Below are 24007 nucleotides of genomic sequence, written 5' to 3'. Positions count from 1 at the left end.
ACGATAAATATTTTCAGAAAGGAACCACAGGGGTCAATGCTTGGCCCCTGTGGCTCCCCATTCGTAACTATAGTGTCAAGTCACCCAAAGTAAGTGCCATTTAAATACACAATAATAAGGAATAGGCTCATTCTACTGTAAAACAAAAACAATAAAATAAGACCATAAAATAAGAATACGAGTTACAACTCGTGTCCTCTTATTTGACCAAGCCGTCATGTTTACTTGACCTATACTTTGATATCATTCTTTTATGGAACAAAGTGTTGTGAAAACATGGAACTGAAGCCGCTTTGTCTCTGTTATTATGACTTATGTGGCGAAAGCTTCTCTTCTGACGTCAAACATGATCAGCCATCATAGTTTGATACTCAATCTCAAGAAACAAAAAGCCGAACTGCATAACTCAAGAGTGTTAGGAGTCAATTCCACCAGAATAAACCTCAATAACTGCCTCAACATTTCAGTTTTGCTAACACTGTGTCGCTGTTTTTGACACAGAGGGCATCCAACAACGCGCATATATTTCACACTGAAAAGAAAAGAAAAAAATAACTGAAATGTCGTATCATTATCTGTAAGTCACAGCAGCAACGCAGGAACTGCTCGCCAACGTCTAATTCTGTCTTGTTTCAGCAGCCGACTTGTTTTGTACGATTTGAAAATCTTATCTCAGTTCATCGCCTCCAATGCTTTCTATCTGAGGCCCTTTCCTCCTGTGGGCAGATCATCTCCATTGTTTCCTCTCAGGTCAGACAGGAATGAAAAGTACCAGCATGCGAGCGGGAGATCTGCCTTGGCATCTGACTGCCAACACTGCCACAGTGTTTCTTTCCAAAACAAAGCCTGAAGAGAACCCGACACTCCCACAGCCCCGCCTCCGCCCCCGCCGCCTGATGTTGTTGTCGAGCTGCGGACACGCCGCCGACTCGGTCGATGGCGGCGACCCACCTTGCTGCACGCGACTTTGCCGTTGAAGCAGTGACACGTGTTGCAGTCTTCATCCCACTTGACCCCGTCGTGGACCGCGTGTCCGTTGACGGTGCACGGCTTTCTGACAACTGTTGGAAAAACCAATTGGATGAAGGACTGCGCTGCGACGGTTCGGGCTCTCACTTTTACACGGATGCTACCTTCTTGACACTGAGGTCCCGACTTGTCTGGTGGACACAAACATCGATAGCCGTTTATCTCATCCACACACGTGGAGCCGAAGGAGCAGGGCGACGATTGGCACTCGTTGATATCTGAGAAAGAAGGAGACATTTTTGAGCCGCAGGATGAAACCAGAATGCCATACAGAGAGGAGCCACTCCCCCAAACATGTGCTGAAATTGGCTGTTAATCCTGACATAGTAGTCTAAGATCAAGTGCCTGGGATCCATGCACCTCTACGGAGAAGTGAGAATGCGATGACTAAGCGTTTATTTGAAGAAAAAAACAAAAGAAAAAGTCTTTGATCAGCATGGGACATTATTGTAGTTTATTAAAGGCAGCATCATTAGCAGGTATGCCGGAGCCACAGGCTGGACTTAGCAGAACAAAGACTCAGCAATGGGAAAGAATGTGGCCATCTGAAAGCCTTTAAGAGGGAAAACAATCTGTGTAATCTGTGTGTCAGAGAGCACGGCTGATTAGCTGTTGGCCTGCTAAGCCGGCTTCCCCCCAGGGACAGCAACAGGTCCTGGCGGAGTGACACCGAAAATGGCTGGGGCTGGCCAAGCGCTCTATGCCCAGATAATTGGCCGGCGGGACCTTTCATTTTCAGGGCGAACCTCTGGCTCAGACCCTGCTTGGACTGACACCTCGAGCGGGGCGAGGGAGGCTCGGTACTCACTGATCCGGCAGTCCGGTCCGGCGAAGCCAGGGGCGCACTCGCAGCGGTACCAGTTGTCGCCGTCCACGCAGGTTCCACTGTTGTAGCTGCAGGAGAGTAAAGCAAAGGGCAAACATAAGAGCCAGTGGACATCATGAGTCAAACTCAGGGCCTGGGGGACCAAATCTGACCCGTAAAGCAATTTTGCAAGGCTTGAAAAAGCTTGAAATGAATAAGAGTAAAACTAGACCACGTACAAAACACACCGCGGTGGTGACCCACTAAGATCAAAGGCTTTGAGGCGTCCTATTTATAGATTAGAGCTTCATATACAGAAATGGATGGGGACAACATTCTGGAGTTATGAGTCATAGCTAGTGTTGAGGGAGGGCAACCTTTGTATTTTGACTCAAAACAGAGATGTGGCCGATAAATTTAGCCTCCAAAAATTAACACGGACAAACATAGATTTTGTATGGACCTCAAGTTTTGGCCCCTTAAACAGCTGTTTGTCTTAAGGAATCAACATAAGTAAAGGAATCAATGGTGGATGATGGAAGCTTCGACTCAGGTAAAGGCAAAACAGATTGTTGGATTCGGGACGAAACGGTCTTGAGCTGGAGCATGAAAAATACGGCGCCAACTGTGTCGCAATGAAAGTCAAATAGCACTAACGTAATTGATGAAGAACACTTGTGCGCCGTCCATAGAGAAACCTTCTCCACAAATGTTCCCGTCACAGTTTAACGCACAAGACTGTTTGTCCAAAACCATGCTCTGCTGACTTATCGGAAACACTATCACATAAAAGCAAACGCTTGTTGTTCACATAGGACTGAAGGCTTCTTCAGTTCTGACTGGTGTCATTGCCAGGCAATTCATCGAGTCAGTCAGAGCTGGAGCTACAAGCCCAAGTCCGATGACCTGAATCAAGTCAAACATCAACGTTTTAACATCTGTGCACTACTGAAAATGAGGATATGTAAAGCAACACATATCCACATATTTCGCTTGCGACACCAGATCATGTGACCTTCAGAGGAGCATGAATTTTGACGGCCCAAAAAAAGAGAACAGCGAGCGCAGTTACAATTTCAGAGACCTTTGACAACAAAGGGAAAGTGTGTGCAAGGAAAGGCTTTCCTCCATTTAATCTGTGGTGTTGTCATGAATGAAACCAGCAGTGTTGTGCCGACAAATATTGGTATCGGCTAAACTAAGCGACATGTTTCCTACGTGGTTTCGCAGGAGCAATTTAACTGACAAGTTTGGGAGGGAGCTGTGTGCGGTTTAACGGTGTCCCAGCTGGGAGTTCACCAACAAAGGATGACAGTGAAGGGTGTATCAGCGCAGAGGCCGTGAGAGCGAGGCAGGTGAGAATATAGGAATCTACAGGAGAGGCGCCCTGTTTACATCGCTCCCAATCTACAGGAAATGTTTGGCTTCCACTTACCATGGGTGGGGACTGCAGTCGTTGGTATCTGAAAGAGAAAAAGAAGGAGAGAGAGACAGAGAGAGGAGAGTAATGAGTGGGTTGTGTCTCCTTTCATGAGTGTTTTGTGCACATGACGGCAGAGAGCACGTCTCAGCTTGCGTGTGCAGAGGCGTGTTGGGCTGGTTGGACTCTGCGTCGCCCGATTATTCTTATTAACAACACAAGTAGATCAAACCACATAGGCAGCGCACAATGTCGACAAAAATAAGAAAGGCTCCGCCCCCCACCCCTCACTGGCACCGGCTCCACACCCATACTCTCAGTCTTCCCCCCAAACCGATGTCGGGGATTTCATGTTCTGGAATACTTGTGCTCAGGGCAGGGGAGCCGCAGCAGAACAAGCAGACATGTCACTGTTTGGACAGGAATGCAGAAGCGAGTGGGGAGAGACGGGTGTGTGTTGGACAATAGGGAGAAACATCTGTCTCCACTTTCCTGCGTTTGCACCCCTCTCTCCCTCCTCTTTCTTCTCTCATGGCCAGCAACCGCCCGAGAGGAAAGAGGGTTTTTTTTAAGATAGAGATCAAGAGGAGTAGGAAGAGGAACTCCAGCTAATCAAACACAGGAGTCCACCTTTGCGGTTTCCCCTCGCGTAACCGTCCCAAACTTACTCTGGGTGCAGGTGGGGCCCTCCCAGCCCTCCTTGCAGACGCAGGTGAAGGACTCGCCCTTCACCACGCAGGTCCCTCCGTTCTCGCAGGGGTTTGGAAGACAACTGGAGTTCTTGGCTGCGGGTCGGAGAAGAAGTTTATTTTAGTCTTCAGAAATCTTATTTTGGTCGTGTTGACTCGGCAAAGGCGAGTCGGACTACTCAGCGATTTTGGAGCGATATCGAACGCGTCAGGGGCGCTACGCTAAAACGAGTCCCGGCGCTTCATCAGTCAAATAATGATATGCGTCGCGGCGCTGACTGAGTGGAACGAGATGTTAATGTTGGAGTGGAGGCGCTGCTGCCTTTCCAACCGCAGCTCCTTTAACTTAAATTAAAATATGCAGAGAGAGTTTTGAGCTTGCAGTAAAACAGCAAAGACAATCAAACCTAATAAGAGACATGCAAGTTTGTTCAAGTTGATGTGACTGCACCACCAGCACTGGACACATGAGGCATCAAGTACAGAGTTCAGCAAAGGAATAATCCATACCCATTGGATTAGATACGTCATCTGTGAAGCCCAAGCAAGACATTTCTCTAAAGACAGAGGTTAATCCACAATTCACAGAGCATCTCTATTGTTTATTTCCAATTTTAAGCACAAATGACTATCCAAAAAACATAGTTATTTAAGTGCATAACTGTCGCATGGGCTGGGAAATGCTCCTGATCTTATTCCCACTGGGGTATTTGGGAAAGCGCGGCAGGGTTGCACAAGACGTTTAGCGATTTTATTTCAGTTGCAAATTCAAATACTGCGTCAATGCAAGCTGACTTGACTGTACTTCACTCAGCTGAGAAACAAGAAAGCAGCTCTCACCACATGACTGCGTGACTCACCGATGTTGCACGTCGTCCCCTCCCATCCTGGGGAACACTTGCACTGGAACGTGTCGCCCTCGTCGTGGCAGGTGCCGCCGTTGTTACAAGTGGCACCATCGCACTGACTCTCCCCTAGAGGAAGCGTTCAACCATCAATCTGGTGTTAAACTGTGCATCAGGTCTGAATAAACTGGCTGTATACATTGCTGGATTGAGTGATTACACACAGCCATCAGCACATACCATAAGCCTGCACGGACAGACTATATGGGCGTGGAGAAAAAAACAAGAAAAAGGGATCTTACGGGAGTGGCACGTCTTTCCCTTCCAGCCATTCTTGCACTCGCAGAAGAAATCAGTCACCAGGTCTCGACATGTGCCGCCATTTAGACAGGGGTTGGTGCGGCAGTCGTCAATGTCTGATGGAGACGTGGGACAGAGATTGATGAGAAAATGAATGAATGAACACCGATCGAGCGTCTGGAGAGGGGCAGAGATACGGAGGTGGCGCTTACTGATTTCGCAGTGGTCGCCTTCCCAGCCGTCGCCGCAGATGCACTGGTACACGCTGACCTTGTCGATGCAGGTTCCTCCGTTACGACACGGGTTGCTTTCACAGTCATTAATATCTACGAAGGAAAGCGCCGCCGTCAGCCTTTGGTCAAACCAAGACGCAAGCATCTTTAGCTGTGTCACAACCGTGGCAATATCACTGAGGATCAGGTGAAAACATGAAGTGGCCGACAACTTCAGTAGCCACGCTAATCTTGCTTGCACACCGCATGTCTGAACACGCTCGGTAGAGAATGGCTGATCCTCTGAAGCCATCTTTGACCAGGGAAAAATGATCAGGAAGCAAGTGCAGCCTCCTTTATGCTACTTTTCATCGAAGATTACCCTTGTCTTTATCAAAGCAAATCTCCTCGTCGCACCAAAACAGCAAGCCTCCAGCATTTAAACATAGACTTAGCGTGGTGAAATGTGCAAAAGCTTTCTGACAATGAGGGTTTCATTGGGATTAGGAAGCAGAAGTTAATGCTTATGCCATTAATGTTGACATCCGCATGGAAGTAGACATCAGTAAGAAGTAACATCGCCATTACATCAGTTCCAGTTGCAACAGCGTCATCACATTTCAAGTTCCACTTTCGTCTACTCTTTAATTTTAATTCATAACTAAGATCAATGGGACGTGGTACGATTCTTAGCTAGCTGTCGGGTAAATCTGCCAACACAGACTTCAATCTCTCATCAGTGCCTTGAAGTGACTTATGTCGTGATTCACTGCTAGACAAACAACATTTGACTTGATTTACATGTGTGCATCTGTCAGCACACTCACTTTCATGGCAGTAGGTGCCCCGGAATCCTTCCTGGCACTCGCAGCTGAACTGGCCGCCGGCTTGGCTCCGACAGCGCCCGTGGGGTCCGCAAACATTCGAGGAGATGTAGCGTTCGCCTCCTGGCGTGCTGTTGGACGCCACGGCAACCGTGCAGCTGTCAATCACTGCACCGAAGACACACGTTGGAATCAATTCAATGTGGTTTGAGAGTGGATTACACGAAAAGCGGAGCCATGAAACAACAACGAGGATTTAAAATCAACTTCCCACAAAACTATCGGCACGATGGGAAGAAAAAAGTGATAAGAGAATAAGCTGTTATTCTTTCATAAGCAATCTGGACTGATCCTGTGCATTCTGAAAGCTTTTCCCCCTGTCTGATCAGGTTAGCAGAGCGGGGGTGAATTTGTCCCCTGTAATCACCCAATCCTTGCCAAGAGGGGAAAGAATCCCAGCGTATGGTATCTGACTCTGTGGTTGGTCCACTCACTCAATTACACTCACACACAGAAAAATATGTGTAGACCCGTCGAGGGGGGGGGAGAAGAGGTAGCCCACCAAGTCGTTACCAGGAACACACACGGTGTGATCAGAGGGCTGCCAGATTTTCACGGAGCGCCAGTGAGAATTGATTGAAATGCTCAGTAGGGGGGGATTCATCAAGGGGACGGCAAACTCAAAACATAAGGTCCCCCCCCGCCTCAATCTTGGAACACCTTTCATGGAAAAAGGAGAAAAGCGTCTGGAGTTGCACCTTTACACGTGGTGGTCCGACAGTGGTCCTTGAGGTGAGAGCAGTTTTTCCCCTCATAGTCCTCCGAACAGGCGCAGAAGTAGTCGGTGGCAAGGTTGAAGCAGGGCGCTCCGTTCTGACACGGGTTTGGGGAGCAGTAATCGATATCCAGCTGAAAGAGACAGAAGTGAACCCCATTGTCCAAAGAGTTGCCGCTTCATTAAACGGTAGAAAAAGCCCCTCAGTATCCTCCCTACAGGCCGAGCCAGGAAACAACACACACTTTTTAGGGAAAAGGGGAAAAACAAGGCAGAGACATAGGAGCCGTCCTCAGAGTCTGGTTTATGGAATGCATTCTGCTGTAGCCAGGAGCAGCTTCAGCAAAGCATTTCCTTCAAAAAAAAAAAAAAAAAAAAAAAAAAAAAAAGGCTGTGGAACAACAGGCATTTAAGAGGGTGGTGCCGGAAAAAATCGACAGCAAAAGTACTGAGGAGGGGCGGGAAAGCAGAGGCTGAGGATGCTTGTGATTTTTGGGAGGACTGCACAGGCGAAAAGTTATTTATATAGCACATTTTCAGACTAGTATCAACACAAACTCTTTCATCTAACATTTTTCTTTTTAAATATACATTTTATATCAGTATGGCGCAGCAACAAACAACAATCTTATCTATCTCATACATGTTTGATCGCAAAAACAAAAGTTATGAAGCACAATCATACCTAAATTCAAACCTACAGGCTACAAGTACGAAAAGATGTCATACTTAAACGAACAAATCCTGAAGCATCAAATGGCAGAAGGTCAGAATAACTGAATAATTAAAGCATCAAATTAAAGAGTAATGTGAGCTAAAGCTTTAGCATAGCAACTGCGCAGCAGTGCTAATATAGCTTAGTGCTAACATGCTTCAATACAAGTTGATCCAAAAAAAAAAGACATCAGTCACAAGACACTTTTGTAAAATGAATTGTTTTGAATTCTTCTTACCTGGCAGAGATTTCCTGAGAAGCCAGTTAGACACAGACATTGGAAGCCATTCACTTCGTCTTGGCAGCGGCCGCCGTTGAGGCACGGCGAGCTCGAGCACTCGTCGATGTCACGCTCGCAGTGCTCCCCGGCGAAGCCAGGTGGGCACATGCAGCGATAGCCGTTCACCAAGTCCTGAGAGAGGGAAAACAAAATGTAACTTCAATGACAGGTTTAAGAGCAACATGACGCTTGCATAGAAGACTGGGGGGAGGAGGCGCAGCGAGTTTGGCGGGACATTATCACGGTTCCACAATTATTTCAACACATTTTCCTGGCACGGACTGAACACAATAATGTTTTTGGTAACATAATCCAGTGTGGTCAAGGAACTTGTGCGTCCCTCCCTCAGAAACCCCTATGAACCCACTACCCTTTAGATTCCATTTCAAAGAGGAATCTGCTCCAGTCCCAGAGAGTGAGAGAAAACAATTCGCAGCAGCGACTCCATCGACCGCTTCGAATGACATCAGCAGAAAAGCGGGAAACACTGGCGACAGCAGGGAGAGCAGCTCGGCACACATACCTTACAAGTTCCCCCGTTCTGGCACTGGTCGCTACAGTCATTTATATCTGCAAGAAAGAGGAAAGGGGATTACTTCTGAATGTCCCTTCTCTTGAAAACAAGTCTGTGCTTCAGTGTGCGTTTCCCATGATGCGGGCCTGTGAAAACATTGTAGCAGCTTAAAAGAGCTTTACGAGCGTTAGATAACATGGCTGCAGAAACAGTTTGACTAGCTGCATTGAGCAACTGCGTCGGCTGCCAAGTCCTGGGATTGTTTTGAGCAACTTCTAATCAGGCCACACACACAGGCTGGTTTTCACTCGCCTCGCACTCTCATACGCAGCTTTTTTGTCACATTAAAGTCCTGTAAAAGGAAGCAGAAAGCAGACAGGTGCAGGCGACAGCAGCCTACTCACTGGTGTCGCAGTTCTGCCCCGACCAACCGGGAACACAGTCGCAGAAGTATCCTCCAATCAGGTTGCGGCACGAGTTGGCATTAACACAAGGCTTGCTTTCACACTCGTTGGCATCTAGAGACGTAGAGGAGGAGGGCATGAGTGGCACTGGCATGTGCTGCTGACAGCTTTGAGCAGCAGCCCGGCTCACCTATCAAACATGTCTTCCCGGACCACTGCGAAGGACAGTGGCACTTGAAGCCATTCACTAGATCTTGACAGGTTCCTCCGTGGTTGCAGGGATTCGGGGAGCAATCGTCAATGTCTGCGCGGAGTAAAACAAAACACATGAAGCAACACAAACGTGATGGCTGGGATAAAGGTTCAAAAACCAAAACAAGCCCTGAGCAAGAACCAACAGACTACACCTTCAGTACTTCATAATCAAATTTGAGTTCAAGATTTTAATTGGCCATTTCTGGGTCACTGTAGCTTCAGTTTGACAGCAAAAACTCGGGCGACTCATAATTCCGATCAATATCCCGATTAATAAGAAAACGGTTTAAGAGAAAGTACAAGCAGTTTTTCTGTGTGATCTTCTTACTGATGGTGCAGGAGGGACCGCTCCACCCCGCAGCACATTGACATTCGTAGCCTTGACTGGTTTCAGAGCAGACGCCACCGTTGGAGCATGGGTTAGACAGACAGGCATGTTCCGCTGAAAAAGAAAATATATTAGGCATACTGCAAACATTCGACTAGAAAACAGGAAGAGTTAAAGGAAAAAAAAGGCTTTTCTACATAATTGTGTATTTTAGTGAGACATCAACAACAAAAATATAATAAAACTCCCCTAAAAAGAACACACATTTCCATATGGGATTCCGAGGTTTACCAGGACTTTGAATGCAGTATGTGTCTAAATCAAACATACATAATCAAATATCAATTTTAAGGTATCATAAACTCATCGTATCATAAGCACATCTCACAAAATTAAATTTATAAAGATGGTTTCAGAAAATTCAATAAATCTTGTTTGACAACACATTTTCTCATTTCTCTCCAGTTAATATCACTAAAGTAATAAACGGTAGTAAATGAAATGAAAAGTCAGAGACAGAAACGAATCACCTCACAAAAAAAAAAAAATCGGACTTCACGCCTCACATCTTTCCCTCCACTCCTGCTCCGAAAACCCGCTCCAATCATCCCATCTCACTGGCATTATCCATCTGACAGAGCACCCCACCAGGAAATCATCGTTCATGCTAAGTTGACCCGACCAACGTACCGTGACTTCCCTCTGACTCCCCGCCATTCTGTCTGAGTGGCGGGAGAGCAAGGGGGGGCGGTGAGCGGGAAAGAATCGGCCACTATTCGATGGGAGAGAGTTAAGGATGAACAAGTCTCAAATGAATCCTGAATCAATGATTGACTTGGTGAACTGGTGAGTTGATCGAGGGAATGCCGCGGAGGAGGGAGAGCAGTGTGACATGAGGGTCCTCTTCCGTGGACCTCCTGTTAGGAAGGGTGCCGTTTCGTGACATCTTTGCAGTGAAGCTGTCAGCACCTGGCGAGTCTCAAATTTAATGAGGAAACAAAACCCCATCATGTTTCCAGAAAGTGGAGGCAGCAGCTGAACCAGAGTTTCCAGAGTAGGACGAGGATGAACCGCCTCAGATCACCAGCCCGTGGATTACCTGACATGGGGGGCCACTCGTGTTGAAGTGGAAACAGATTATTGGCGAGTTACCACCTCCTCTGATTACAAACTCGGGGCACCTCTGACCTCCTGTCCACAGGCAGAAAACTAACAACCTCCAGTTCAATTTAGCTCTTCGCAGGAGTTGAAGGGATTGGAATTATTTGTGACTCAAGTTAGGGCTTCACACTTCAAATGACTACATGATTAATGGTCATTTAAAAACAAAAACAATAATAAAGACTGAGATAGAAACAGAAGAAGAAATGCAACTACATGATACAAGACAGCTGCTATGACACATCCTGTTTTGGGTTCGACTGGCATCATGTCAAAGCCACCTCATGACATGTTCCAGAAAGTAGGCAAAGCCATAGATCATCTATTTCATCATTTTATCGTAGCTTGAAAGCAGCTTAAGAGCCAACACGTCCATATCTGGACCGTGAGGTAAACACTCCCCCCTTCACTTAAATGAAAGAGAAAGAGATGAGTGACTGCCGTTGCTCGGAGGAAATATTTTGTAAGATTGCCCAATGACTGGCATCTAATAGGTCCCTCACTCAAAACCGTGCAAAATGAGCTAATTCCAACACCCCTACAAGCCATAATTCAGAGGAGAAATGGACAGCTGATGTTATCGCTCACCTCTCTCACAGGTGGCTCCAGAGTAGCCCTCAGCACACGTGCATTGGTACTTGTCAGGTCCTGTGTTGATACACGTCCCTCCGTTCAGGCAGGGCTGGTGAGTGCCGCAGTAGTTCAGATCTGTGAAGGGATTGGTTTGACTTCTTGGTAAAGGTCAAACGCAGTGGAAAAGAACGCGCGTACCTTTGTCGCACAGATGTCCTCCCCAGGTCGTGTCGCAGAGGCACTGCCAGGGCTCCACGCAGGTGCCGTGGACGCAGCCCGGGTGGGGGATACACTTGTCACAATACTGGCCCTGCCACCCGTACAGGCATCTGCAACACATTCAGAAAGAGGATTTATTAATCGAACAGATCATTGAGCTATTCACAATCAGCAGTGGGAGAAAACTGTCGAACAAACTGGACTGCAGCTTAAAGACCACTTCAGTCACGGGGTGTTTATGCAACAGCCTTTAAAACAATAGTTGGGAACAGGGAAACAGTGGACTATTTAGCATTTTTAGCAAGCAGAAAAAAAAGCCAAAACAGTAAATTACACTTCCAATGGGAATTTAGCACGGCTAACATTAGCATGCGGCCAGACGCGCTCTTTAACAACACTGTGCCTGTGGCTTGGCAGCGGCAGCCTCTCGCAGGGAACAGCGCTAAGCTCTCGTCTCTGCTGTTACACTGTGGATCATCGTGACTCCCATGAGTCTGGAGTCTGGCTCATGCCCCGGGCCTGAACAGAGGAACTCAATCTGCCGACCGCGGACATGTCCAGGTCCATAATTACACTGATAATGGTGCCTTTTCTTTCCCCCAGCGCGCCGCCATAAAGGCAGCAATGCACCGTGACTGATAAGTCGGCTCTTAAAACAGGTGACCAAGTGGCGACACAGTTGCTGTCGTGGAGCGACAGGAAGCAGAGTGTCCACTTTGGGGACGGGTCGGGGGGGCGGTGTACTGATTAGCCTCAAGAAATGGATGGGCTGTAAAAATAAACGCCGTGGTTAAGCAAACCTCAGTGTGCGATTAAAGAGGCCGTCCTTAAAAGTGTGCTAATCCACTCAACGCGAAGTAAGCCAGGATCCCGCCCCCAGCGGGGTCCCAAATCATTTACAGTTATTACACAGCTAAATTACCACGGAATGTGCCATTGTACTCCGCTGCACTGGAGACGCACTTTCAGAGTCAATTGACAACCTAGTCATAATGAGCTAAAAATATCGGCGGCAGACCCGTAGCAAACATTTCATCATTTCGTTGACACAAAACTTTTGCTTCTTTCTAAACATTGCATATTGTACGTAATGTTTGACGTAAAAATGCATTGAAATTTCAAGTAAGCAAATTACTAAGCAAAATGATGATTCAAATTCTGACTACACCCTCCGTAATAGAGCCACAGTTCCCCAACAAGGTTAACCCCAAACCACAAAGTCCCATTTTGGATCCATGTCAGAATTCTTCCAAATGTCTTCCAAATGCGACTAAGGATACGTTACGCCGGATTAATCCGCAAATGGTTCAATTTAGAGCAACAACTGCAACTAATCGAGTCTCATCCCATTTCAGCTCTGAAACAATAGGAGACGGGTTTAACCTGCTACCTTCTATTGACGACACCGTGTGAGGCGGTTTGGAACGTTCCCATGTTTTAATACACATTATGCTAATTTCACATTGTCATCAAAGTTCCACCAGAACTGGTTTTAACCAATGGAATATGAGTATTTACACGCAGCATTAAAGACTAACTATGAAACGGAGCGAGACAAGGGAAGATGGATGACCTGATTCCACTTATCCAAATCTCTTTTTATTTGAGGCAAATAACAGGGCATTGCCATGCTAGCACTATGTTATTGATTGTAAATCTCAGTAATCTTCAAAACTCAATAAAAGTGGGGGAAATAGTTGGGAATTCCAGGCCAGCAGAAAATCCCAAGGAGCCTTATTAGCAGTGTCTGTGCGGAGTTACAGTCAATGATGAGGAGGCTGCCCTGCCCTGCAGCCAACATTGTTGTTGTGCTCTGCAGTTGTATAACACTTCACCATGAGAAAGTAACTAGCAGAGCACGCTGGGAGAGTTTGTTGGCAAAGCGGAGCAGCTTTAACCCCAGAGCTTTGAATACAGCCACACCTGTCTAGAGAGAAAACAATTAAACTCCCCGCTCTGAGAACGGCCGCGAAAAGCAACCAGATGATGTCACCCGCTTGGGAAGAGAAACAACGGTGGAGCAAACTTAAGACTTTGCTTGATCAGACAACTGAGGAAGCAACAGGGCTCTGGGAAGCGCTCGGAAGGAGCAGGATGAGGGTACGGCGCGACTAAACACAATGCTCCTGCTTCGATATCCATCTGTGCCTGGCTTTTCCTCTGGCTGTGCGCATAAACACCATTAGGAAGCCATTAGCTACACAAACAATACACTTTTGAGACTCATCTCAATGTTACGCGTGATTTGACTGATAACGCTCGGTTCATTAGAGGGAAACACATCGCTCCTTTCCGCAATAAGTTTATTCTCCGTCAGTACCAGCCCTGCCTCAGCGCAACGTCTGGTCGAGCCAAAAAAGAAATGAAGAACACAGATATTCATGCCAAGGTCAAGCCACTGCTTGGCTCCACTCTACATATCCGACAGAGCTCCAGCAGGTGATCCATATGAAGAGAATGGTCTACGGCTTTTGACATCTCCCGTCTGCCAACACCATAAATCCATCCTCAAATAAACGGAAATCAGAGAAGACAGCACTTACTTGCATCCACCTGGTTCCTTACAGGATCCATGTTCCGTGCTGCAGCCTTGGCGGCAAATTGCTGCGATAGAAAGAAGAGAATTATACTTCGTTTCACACCACTTTAGACTTGTTATTGTGAGATTTAGCCCCATCTATGTTGTGAACGGTGTTACACACCAACACCTGGTGCATTTACTGATAGCACGTGTTTACTCAGGGTCACTGGAGGGGGTGAGAGTCCACCGTCGAGACAGTGTGAATCACACATTAAAGTCTAGCGGCGGCAATTATTCACAGAGGGAAATTCTGACGTTGTTGGCCTCACCTGTGGTGCAGTCCGGTCCAGACCAGCCTTCCAGACACGTCTTGTTTCCATTGTAATCGCACGTGTAATGGCCAAAAAACTCGTCCCTCGGCCGACAGAACTTGTTGCAGCCGAAGCCATAGTAGTGCTCGTCGCAGCTGACGCGGATCTGGTATTCAAACTGGGCTACGGGGCCGTTGTGGGTCAGCTTCTGCCAGTGGGGGCTGGGGTTGATCATTCCTGAGTGGAAGGCTTTCTCGATCAACTTTCCATCTGACCCTAGAAACAGATGACACCATTAGTCGGGGGGAGTGCGACCTTTTTTTTTTTATCTTGAAACAATGTACACCCTTCATCCCTTTACAGACAAGCTCAGACAAGCCAGTGTTGCCAGGCGCTACAGTACAAGCTGACATTAGCAGGGTTTACATGACAGTTTTTTAACTCAAGAAAGGCAATACTAAATCATCATGGACGCTCATCCCATGAGACTCGAGGTGGCGGAGGAGGACGGGCACTCAAAATCAGCTGCATGTTTATCGCAAAGGACCAAGGCAGCGGTCGATAGATCAGAGGTCAAGTCTGTATGTGTAGCAAAAGCCACATATAAGGGATTTCTGGTCAAAGACTGTGACGAAAAACATGACGTCCTGTGATGTGTAATTGAGGAAAAAGTGTTGCCATGTTGGTTTGTGATACCTCTTCAGCCATAGTTAAACAGTTTCTGCAAATTCTAAAAGTATTCCATAGTGCTACTTCGATTTTACACATTTCAAAGACACCCATCAACGATTCGTCCCGGGCCTGAGTCCCATCTTCATACAGTATTCTATTGCTTAAGTTTCATGCTAAAGTCAGGACGCAAAGGGCCAAACCTGACATTCATGAAGACCCATGCTTTGAAGACGTGGCTTCAATATTTAAACACGGCTATTGTGTCTAATCACTGGGCAGAAAATTCAAAACCCACATCAGCCAAACACTGTGTTTAGTTACTACTTCCAGAGGAAACCATTAAAAATGGCAACTTAAAGGTTTGATGTTTTCAGCCACACGATCTGTTCCTGATCAAAAGTTGATCTCCATCTGTGTTCTTCTTCATCCATCATGTCTATTGTCATGAAATCCAGTAAACACAAATGATGCTTGTGTGTGGGATTAGACAAGGTTATTCTCATCTGAACCAATTTACTATCATTTCCATCTCTTTCAGACCACTGAGACACAGGTTGTGAGTTATTTGAGACCACGTAGGATGTCAAAAAAGATTTGTCTTTCAGCTTCTTCAAATATGGAACTTGAAGAAACCTTGTAACGGCAAAAACCTGAGCAGCACTGAAAGAAAAGTCAGCAGAAAAAACTCTTTAATCGGTTTAACAAAAAACAGTTTTTGTGTCACACAGTCTAAGTGAAAAAAGGGCCTTCAGTAAATGAATGGAGGCTTGTAGTGAAAGGACAGAGAAGTGAAGACAAGCTTAAAAAGGAAACAGGCACTCTAAAAGGCAATCTTCTCACAGTTCCCATTCCAGGCCGTGTTTGTTTGGTAATTCCCTGGTTTACAACACAAGGATATTGCCAGTCTCGGGCTGAGCACTGTGTGTGTTCAGACATGCAGGGCAGGACCACGACCCGGCATAAATTACAGCCTGAACGCCACAATCGCTCCCAGGAAGCCAGCCAACGCACCGTCAGCACTTTATACCATTTTGTAGACAAAAGTAAGAAAAGCTTTCAGAGTCACAAAGCATCAATCATCGTCTCCCGACTCTCAGTTTGTGTTGTGATCCGCAAAGATATTACAAGAAAGAGACTTTAGCTCTCGTCAAACAAGAAGAGGTCACGGCCCTGTCAGGCGGGCAAGGACTAACCTGCGAGCCATAATGAGCTTCACACGCAGAGTAAACACATTCATACTGAGCAAAGCGAGCTCTGCCAGCCGTCCAGATACTACTTTCACACGTGTTCGTGACAACGCCGCCTCGCGCCGCGCATGAAGCGCTCGTTTTATTCCCAAATCTTCCACCTGGGAGTGAATGAAAATGGTGTCGGGACGTTATTTACAGTGCGCAGAGGGGTCTGACCGCGGGGTGAGTCCTCTGATGCAATGTGGCCGATAGTTCTCTGTCACTTATTTACTGTGTATTTGTGTGGGGGCTGGGGGGCTGGGGGGCAGAGAAATCACAGGACCTGGTAACATTTCGCAGCACTCAGGAATCCAGAGCTCAACTGTGAGGCATTTCTCTACCGACCGCCAACCTGCAGTGCGAGGAGTAACACATCCTTACTACCTGCTGCCTGGCTTGGAGCGAAGCATAAATCACACACCAGTGTACGGAGAGGTCAGACTCGGGCACAACGCGTTTTAATATCATGCTAAAAGCACCGATATTATGCACCGATATTATCCAACGCTTCATAATCGTCTAAAACCATCAATCCAACAAACATTTTTTTAAATAACTTCATAACACTGGCTTCAACCATGATCACGGAAACCTCCTTTGGTGCTGGACCAAGAGCTGTGAGGGGGGCCCAAGCAGTATCGAGTGCATACATTCAGTGGGCTTTTCACACCACGGCCCTAATAGCTCTCCAGGGAGCGGCAAATACAGCAGAAAAGGACGAAACCTTGTTGACCTCAAGCAGACCTGCATAAACAAGCAGAAGGAGGGGACTGGAACCATCATGAGCAACATCAGCACATACCATCAAGTTTATCCCACTATTTCTTACTTTTGATCTCACCATTACTCGAGTGCTGGTACCAGTACAGCGCCTGTACTGTTGAAATACGACGGCAGCGTTGGCGTTAAACGCCTCAGTGACAGCGAGACCAGCGCTGGCAGCATCAGTCATCGGTGGAATCAAAACATTGTCATCGAGAAGTTAGTCCCCCCGCCCCCAGAGTGCAGACCTCGGCGTTTCCTACACGGTCGGCAGCGGTCAACCCTGTCCCCACTTGTTCTTTCTTTCCTGCCCTGCTCTTGGTCTTTACAGTCACCTGTCAACACACTTTCTTCTGTCAGACGCGCACACACACCCAGTGGACCAAACGGAAGAGGAACTTCCTTCTCCATCCTTCAACACAACTGGGAGTAGAAGTGACGAAAAAGTGCAGGCCGAGATGGAGATAGCAGACACTTACCGCTGGTTTCGTTGTCGAAGTCCAAGGCTTCCACTATCAAAGTGTAGGATCTCTGAGGGAGACAGGACAGACAGTTAGAATACATTTATGAAAGAAGCAGGTCATAAATATGGAACGTCGGTGTTCATGCAAGCAGCCTTCAAAAGCGGAAGACCACTGCGGACACTGCTCCAACATGCTTTAACCGCTTGTCAATGAAAGTACAATGTCCTGAGAAAGAAGACGTCTCATGCTCTTCTTCTTCAATTTTTCCATTATTTCCAATTTTACACTTATTAAGATGCTTATCACAGAGCATGATTCCGACTTCGCTATGGTACAAAGTGGAATGGACAAAACTGAAGACAGGAGGAGCTTCACGCTATCAAGGGCTTGTCTTGATTTCCCAAAACGCTTTGTCTGATCCAGGGTCGGTAGCGCTCACACCAATATCATCTTACACCCTCGCACCGCCCGGTGCCACAGTCATGATGGAGCCAACAATGAGCCTGCGAGCGCCAGAGTCAAACTATGCAGTTGTGATAAAAGGCTAATTCAGTTTTAGTGTTCAAGCCCCTACTAGAATCACCTCCGTGTTACAATCACACTCGCACCTAACTGCTCCGCTTGGAGGCATTTCAGATATTCTACATTACCACAGTGGCACCCTTTGCTGTGATGACCTCATGGTAAACAAACCTGCTGGGAGGAAAACCCCTGTTCACTTTCAAGCGAGGGAAAAGGGCATGACTCACCGCCGAGCCCTGTTCTCTGGCTTTACCTTTGTTTTGTCAGTCGTTCAATCCTCGCTCTTTCCTCAAGAAAATCGTCTCATGATCTGCCAGCTTTTCACGGCAATCAGAAGGGCCATAATTTAAAACGCTGCGCTCCGTGGCGACAGCTTTCTCTGAGAACTCTGAGTCACTAGTTGGCTTCAATCACTTCGCGCAGCAGGAGAGTCTGAAGTAACGCGATACCTAATCAGTTAATACAAGTGCCCATGTCACAGCAGTGACACCAGCGACGCTGGACGCTGTTCAAGAATGTAGAGGGAGCATATACTTCTGTGTTGGTGTGCAGAACAGACATGGAAAAATAAAAGAAAGCTCAGCAATAATTGCGTGTACAAAGGCGCACACACACACACAATAAGATAGCCATGAGTCAAAAGGAAAAGCTGATCACAATTATGTGCTCAGCCGTTTATTTGAGAGTAGAATCAGAGCCATAGAAGACAATGAAGCCTCTTTGCTTTAAATGGAACATGTTCCTTTGCATGTCCAAAACTGACATCCTGATAATCTCAGATTACTAGGACGTACCGGGCCAAACCTGGCCCGGACCAAGTCTCTTGAATTTAAAAAAACTAAAACTAACTTGAAGTACACTAAAAACTAGGTCAACAACAAAGAATACTGATATCCTAACCAAGAGCCGTGTTAAAGTGTTGCCCTTCGATAATCCAAAGAAAGTGATGCTAATGAAATGGAATCAGATGAGAATTTGGTAAGCGGATGAATGTTCACGCTTCAAGAAGAAAACCAGACAGTGTCCTCTGTTGTGAGTCAGTGGTGGAGGAGGAATTCTATGTGAGGCTAAAATGACGATCTCAGGGTGACGCATTGGCTTTTCAACTAAATCAAATGTTTCCCTTCCCACGGCATTTCCTGATGCTGTAGGTGGCACTTCTCCTGACAAGTTAAAAAAAAAGGTTGGGAGTAAAGGGTAAGCCACGGGGTAGTGCACCTTAAGGTCACACTCTTGGAATCCAACTTGATGTTACTAGTTATATACAGCACATCGTGACCATGAGCAGGACTCACATTACCAGCTTTTTACCGAGTCAAGTCACATGAGGTAGTGCATATACCATGTAGCATCACAAGTAAGATAACAAAGATCACTTTTGAATGTCACGAAATACCACAGGAGGGAACATTGGATTTAAACAGCTTATATGTCACCATTGGTCGCAGAGTGAGAATGTGTTGGTGACACCTTTTCTAAAACCACTGATCTCTTATTCTTTAGATCAAAAGAAAGCAAGTATACAGAGGGAAAGCCCACATAGAACAGACTGACGTCACACATATAAACATCATTCCACTCCTCAATGAACTTCCTGTATCTCAAAATGAGTCATCACAAATCAGGAACTACTCGTCAACATAGAATGGAATCGAAGGGAACAATCTCGCACGCAAAGATAGACCTCATTTCCACACGAGCTTCTCTGAAGCCAGCGTGACAAATGCAAACTTTCTTTTACAAGAAAATTATTCATCATCCCAACGGCACAGGCAACACAATATCAACCCTGGACTCTTTTGGTTCTTTTTGCAACATGACTTGGTCAACATAACCAGTTTTGACCAGCACAATCTCCTACTGAGAACATGGGATCCTAAAATGCTGCAAACCTAACCGTTCTCAGTTCAGGTTTACGTCGCGTTCTATGGGAGCGCAACGTTTAAGTATTGTTCGTTTTGTTGCAGGCCCGTAAACACACCCCAAACTTGTCCGATGGAGACTTGCCTCAACATGGTAGCTGCCGATCATCATCAGGACAGATCATGTTCGTTCAGTGTTTTAAAAAGATGGGCTTTTAAAAACATAAGTGGTTTCTATTCAGCTAATATCTAGTCACACCCATTTCAAAGCTTCATCCTCCACTTTCACTCAGCGAAAACACGAGTCTCAAGAGGGCTGGTTTTGTCCAAGAACAATGTCAGAGGGCCTTGATCTAACAGGGAGGCTCGTCGTCAGAGGGGGAGTCGGGTCCAGACCAAATAACTGACCCGGAGAATCAGATAGCGCCTGACTCCTCATTTACAAACACTCTATAACTTCTCAGCGGTTATCAGTCAGAAACGGTCTGCTATTGCCAGGTTCACTTTTCCCAGGCTCCCAGCTGACTCACAACTTCTCTCTGAACTGCAGAGCACGCCCTCTCCTGCACAAACACACACACACACACTCACTCAGGAAGCAGTAAGTGTGGCCATATGTCTTCTTATCTCTCCCGGGCCAAGATGACAGTGTCCAACAGACGAGCAACATAACTAAGATCATTCCAGTTCAGATGCCAAACACCACTACTGGATGTTCTCAGAAGCGCGATTTCTAGCACAGATTCAATCACGCGAGCGGAGCTCAAGACGTCAATCTCTGATACACAAACACCTATTCAGGTCAAAACTGACATGCAATGAAAGGCACGCTATAAAAGTCTTCATCAAACACTGGGATAATGGGTGAGAGCTTCTGAGAAATTTCGATAATGGGTTAGAAGCTCACCCCGTTTGCCATTAATTTCAGGCTCAGTCATGAAAAGACAACTCCGATAATCGCTTGCTAAGCCTGTAATGGCGGTGGAGAAGGAATGCATTGTTTGCTTTCATCCAAACAAGACACAAAAAAAGACTCCTCGATCTATAGACTATTAACAATCCTTTTAAAGACGACTCAGCTGGGATGTGACGGAGCCTCGCCCGAGCAAAGGAATCTCACCTTCTGCCAACTAAAGCAAGGAAACCACTAACAGAATTTGGATGCACTGCAAATGAAACGAGATCAAAACATGACCCGAGAGGGGGATAGACAGGCAGAAACCATTAAACAAAACAAGCGGCGTGTTTTCTCAAGAGTCACTAAGCAATCCGGCAAACAAACAGGTAAGGCCGAGTCAGATACTTCTCAGTCAGCGTTACGTTTCCCAGACTGATCCTGCATTCATTATGCAATGACAAACTGCCACAACACCACAAGAAAACTTTAAGAGACCTTATTAAAAAGGGCGAGGTGGAGGGGGGGAAAAAAAAGAACAGATTTCTTTTCACTCTCACACTGGAGTCATTTGCACTTAACTGCCACATCAGAGGAGACTATATAAAACAAACATGTCATTACCGCCAGAGCTGCCAGCGGCTCTTTCCCCTCGAGGACGATTTGACAATTCAGAAAACTCACCTGAACTTCTCAGATCGCTCCAAACAAATCTATTAGAAAGGCAGCGTGCAGAACTTTAAACATGGGTCAATTATGTTGTAAAACAGATCAAGTCTTCGTGAAAGGGAGGAGAGAGCACATTAAATTACTTTTGAATGCTCAGACTTGACTCTGAACTCTTTGATCGACCCAGTACAATTCAGAGAATGTCCAATGTTGGTGGATAAATTGGGAAAACATGCTTTAAAAAGTGACAAGAGAGAAACTTCAGCAGCTTCCTGTTGCTTGCCTGAGCCAAAAACCATTGTGCTCTGTAATCCTCAGACTATTGTCCGCGCTGGAAACAGCACGAGGACCCAAGCCCAGGCTTGACATTAAAGAATCGATACAGCGACTGTAAGGGTCCCCCATCTACCGGCATACAGCTGAGTGTTTGGCTCTTGCCCTACCTGATCGAAGCCCATGTGTGGAGCCTCATTAAGTGCAGCGGTTACTGTGGGTGGCAAGGTTAAAGTGATGAGATGCCTGGGGTCCAACCGAGCGTGACTTAAACAAAGCCCTTGGCCCGGACAAGAGGCCAACTTGATGGAGCTCACAAGAGACGGAGGATGAAGGGGGGGAACGGCTTCATGAACTCAGAGTACCCGACAACCCAATTGCACCACACAACCATCTGTCCACAGCCGACAATCAACTGATGAAAAGGACAAAGAGCGATATCGTACCTAACCTGGCGATTGTGGATGTTCATTGAAGCACTGGAAGTGAGGGGTGACAGATCAGCCTCTATTCTTCCCCTCAACTACTGTACACAACTTTACTTCACGGTCATCTCAAACAATGGGGATATAACCCCCGAGAAAGTATTTGAACTCGAGTTTTTGATTCATTTTAATGACCGTATTGAACCTGTAAGATGAAACTAATCTGCCTCAGAGCGTTGCTGCCAGCTAGTGTTACCATAGCGTGGATATAAACAGAAACCTTTGTGGCCCGTTGTTTTTCTTTGAAGAAGCAAAAGGTACAAAGCGAGCACAAAAAAGGGACTATATCAAATTGCACGGCACCCTGCTGAGAGCACTGCCAAACTGGATATCAGATGGTGGACACCGAAATGATCTGCTTTGTTTTGGAGACGACAGAAATGCAGATTAAATGGCAATGTTTATTTTCGGCTCAGCTTCAACTTTGAATTGAAAGTATAACTGCGACTCATATCAACTTTTACACTTGCAGGCAGGGAGTATTCTAGCCAAACTTTGGGGCCACTCAGTCTGCGCCCTCTTCTTTTTTTTGTGCTCCGGCAGAGCACAAAAAAAAAAAAGGCTCTCACAGACCTACAACATTCCCACAGGCTCATGTATTGACTCTGCAAAGGCACATGAGGAAACCAGAAAAGTGGGGTTTGACTGTGGACCGAGTGGATTATGACACCAGTGCCAATTGACAGTCAAAAGTTTGGGCAAAGAAAGCAGGAAAACTACCTTAGACAAGTAAGAAAGGTTAAGCAACCTCCATTTATTGCTGAATTACAACCGAAAACTACATTCTCCGATATTTCCAGTCAGTATTTAGAGTGTTGCAGGCACTAGTTTGAGCAACAACACAAGATGAATAACCTTTTAGCAAGGCAACGCGACCCCCTTCCACGACGTGTTCGTCAAGTAAACAGCGGCGTTATCTGACGACTAGCTTCTGACCAACACCTGCACCTGGTTCACTGGACCAGAGGCGCCTCTTGTTCTCCACTGACGGACAGTAATTGCGGAGAATTGCCATGAAAACAGACTCAGAAGAGGTGTGCCACTCACCGGCCAGGCGAAACTGAAGGGCAAAACAATCCGCGACTTGTCGCTCCTGAGCGAGCTCCTCAGCGCAAACGTATTCCCTCCCAGCACGGGCGTAGATCCCATTCCGAAACTACAGGGTCCCGCGGCGGACACCCTGGACTGGTACTCCTTCAGACAAACTTTGAAAAAAGTGTCGCACTCGTCCCGCGTGCACTTCCGGTCAGCGGAGCTCCGCGAGCCGTCACAACACGCGCCGCTCTGCAGCTCTCCCTTCACGTTGTGCATGGACAGGATCTGCAGCTCGAACTGTCCCGATCCATCCGACACCTGTTGAGCGACAACCATTAGAAAGTCCCTCCAAAACATGTCTATCAACTTCTGCAGGCAGAGAGGAGCCGCCGAACCGCGTGACCTTTCCCCCCAGTAAACGCGTCCCTGACGTACCTCGGTGAGACATAAGAGCAGAAAGGCCGTGAAGGCCGAGCTCGCTCTCAGAATCATGCCTCCGGACTCTCCTGCGGTTCGGCTCTCGTTAGTGCTGCCGACACTCGGCTCCAGAGCCTCGATCTAAGCATGCACCAGCGGGACCCCGCAGAGATTCATAGAAGACCCGCGTCCCTTCGTCTGGTGCCCGGGTGCTATGTCCAGTCGCTCTCGCTTCAGGCGCTTTCCGCTCGTTTCTGGGAAGAGCTCACGCTCACTGAAGCCATGCGGCGGCGGAGGCGTCCACTGACTGACTGGGTGAGTGCAGGAGAAGTGAGGCAGCCCGCACAAGTTCAACAGGGAGGGAGCGCTCGCTCTGCCTCCCTATTCATGAGCCCGAGCCGGGAGTCACCGCCCACACCGCCACTATGACCATAGTCATACACTCTCAAGGCTGCCGCTGCTGCCGCTCGACACTCTGTGGCAGTGAGGATAAAAAAGTGGGACTGAACTGTGACCTGCAGCGTGTAAAACCGCAGGCTGAA

At 46.9% G+C, this 24007-nt stretch overlaps 1 protein-coding gene across 1 annotated transcript in view; it reads right to left on the bottom strand.

Moving 5' to 3' along the window:
- The window catches only part of jag1b (jagged canonical Notch ligand 1b), a 28547-nt gene extending 4768 nt beyond the window's left edge, over nt 1–23779 (bottom strand). Inside the window, exons 1-22 of the mRNA XM_053874496.1 lie at nt 23484–23779; nt 23061–23366; nt 17323–17374; nt 14199–14456; nt 13892–13952; nt 11328–11458; nt 11145–11264; nt 9396–9509; nt 9003–9116; nt 8813–8926; nt 8418–8464; nt 7853–8026; nt 6883–7033; nt 6128–6292; nt 5301–5414; nt 5091–5204; nt 4804–4917; nt 3923–4039; nt 3270–3297; nt 1838–1923; nt 1134–1247; nt 952–1061 (exon numbers count right to left, since the gene is read on the bottom strand). Of these exons, the coding sequence (XP_053730471.1) occupies nt 952–1061; nt 1134–1247; nt 1838–1923; nt 3270–3297; nt 3923–4039; nt 4804–4917; nt 5091–5204; nt 5301–5414; nt 6128–6292; nt 6883–7033; nt 7853–8026; nt 8418–8464; nt 8813–8926; nt 9003–9116; nt 9396–9509; nt 11145–11264; nt 11328–11458; nt 13892–13952; nt 14199–14456; nt 17323–17374; nt 23061–23366; nt 23484–23540 (2661 nt within the window). The 5' untranslated portion in view covers nt 23541–23779. The remainder of the gene's footprint in view (nt 1–951; nt 1062–1133; nt 1248–1837; nt 1924–3269; nt 3298–3922; nt 4040–4803; nt 4918–5090; nt 5205–5300; nt 5415–6127; nt 6293–6882; nt 7034–7852; nt 8027–8417; nt 8465–8812; nt 8927–9002; nt 9117–9395; nt 9510–11144; nt 11265–11327; nt 11459–13891; nt 13953–14198; nt 14457–17322; nt 17375–23060; nt 23367–23483) is intronic.
- Nucleotides 23780–24007: the final 228 nt, after the last annotated feature.

Source organism: Synchiropus splendidus, chromosome 9, assembly GCF_027744825.2.
Source record: "Synchiropus splendidus isolate RoL2022-P1 chromosome 9, RoL_Sspl_1.0, whole genome shotgun sequence".
In the NCBI taxonomy this organism is placed as follows: Eukaryota; Metazoa; Chordata; class Actinopteri; order Syngnathiformes; family Callionymidae; genus Synchiropus; species Synchiropus splendidus.
Note: the sequence above shows the minus strand (reverse complement) of the source record. Positions and strands in the feature narration are given on the sequence as shown.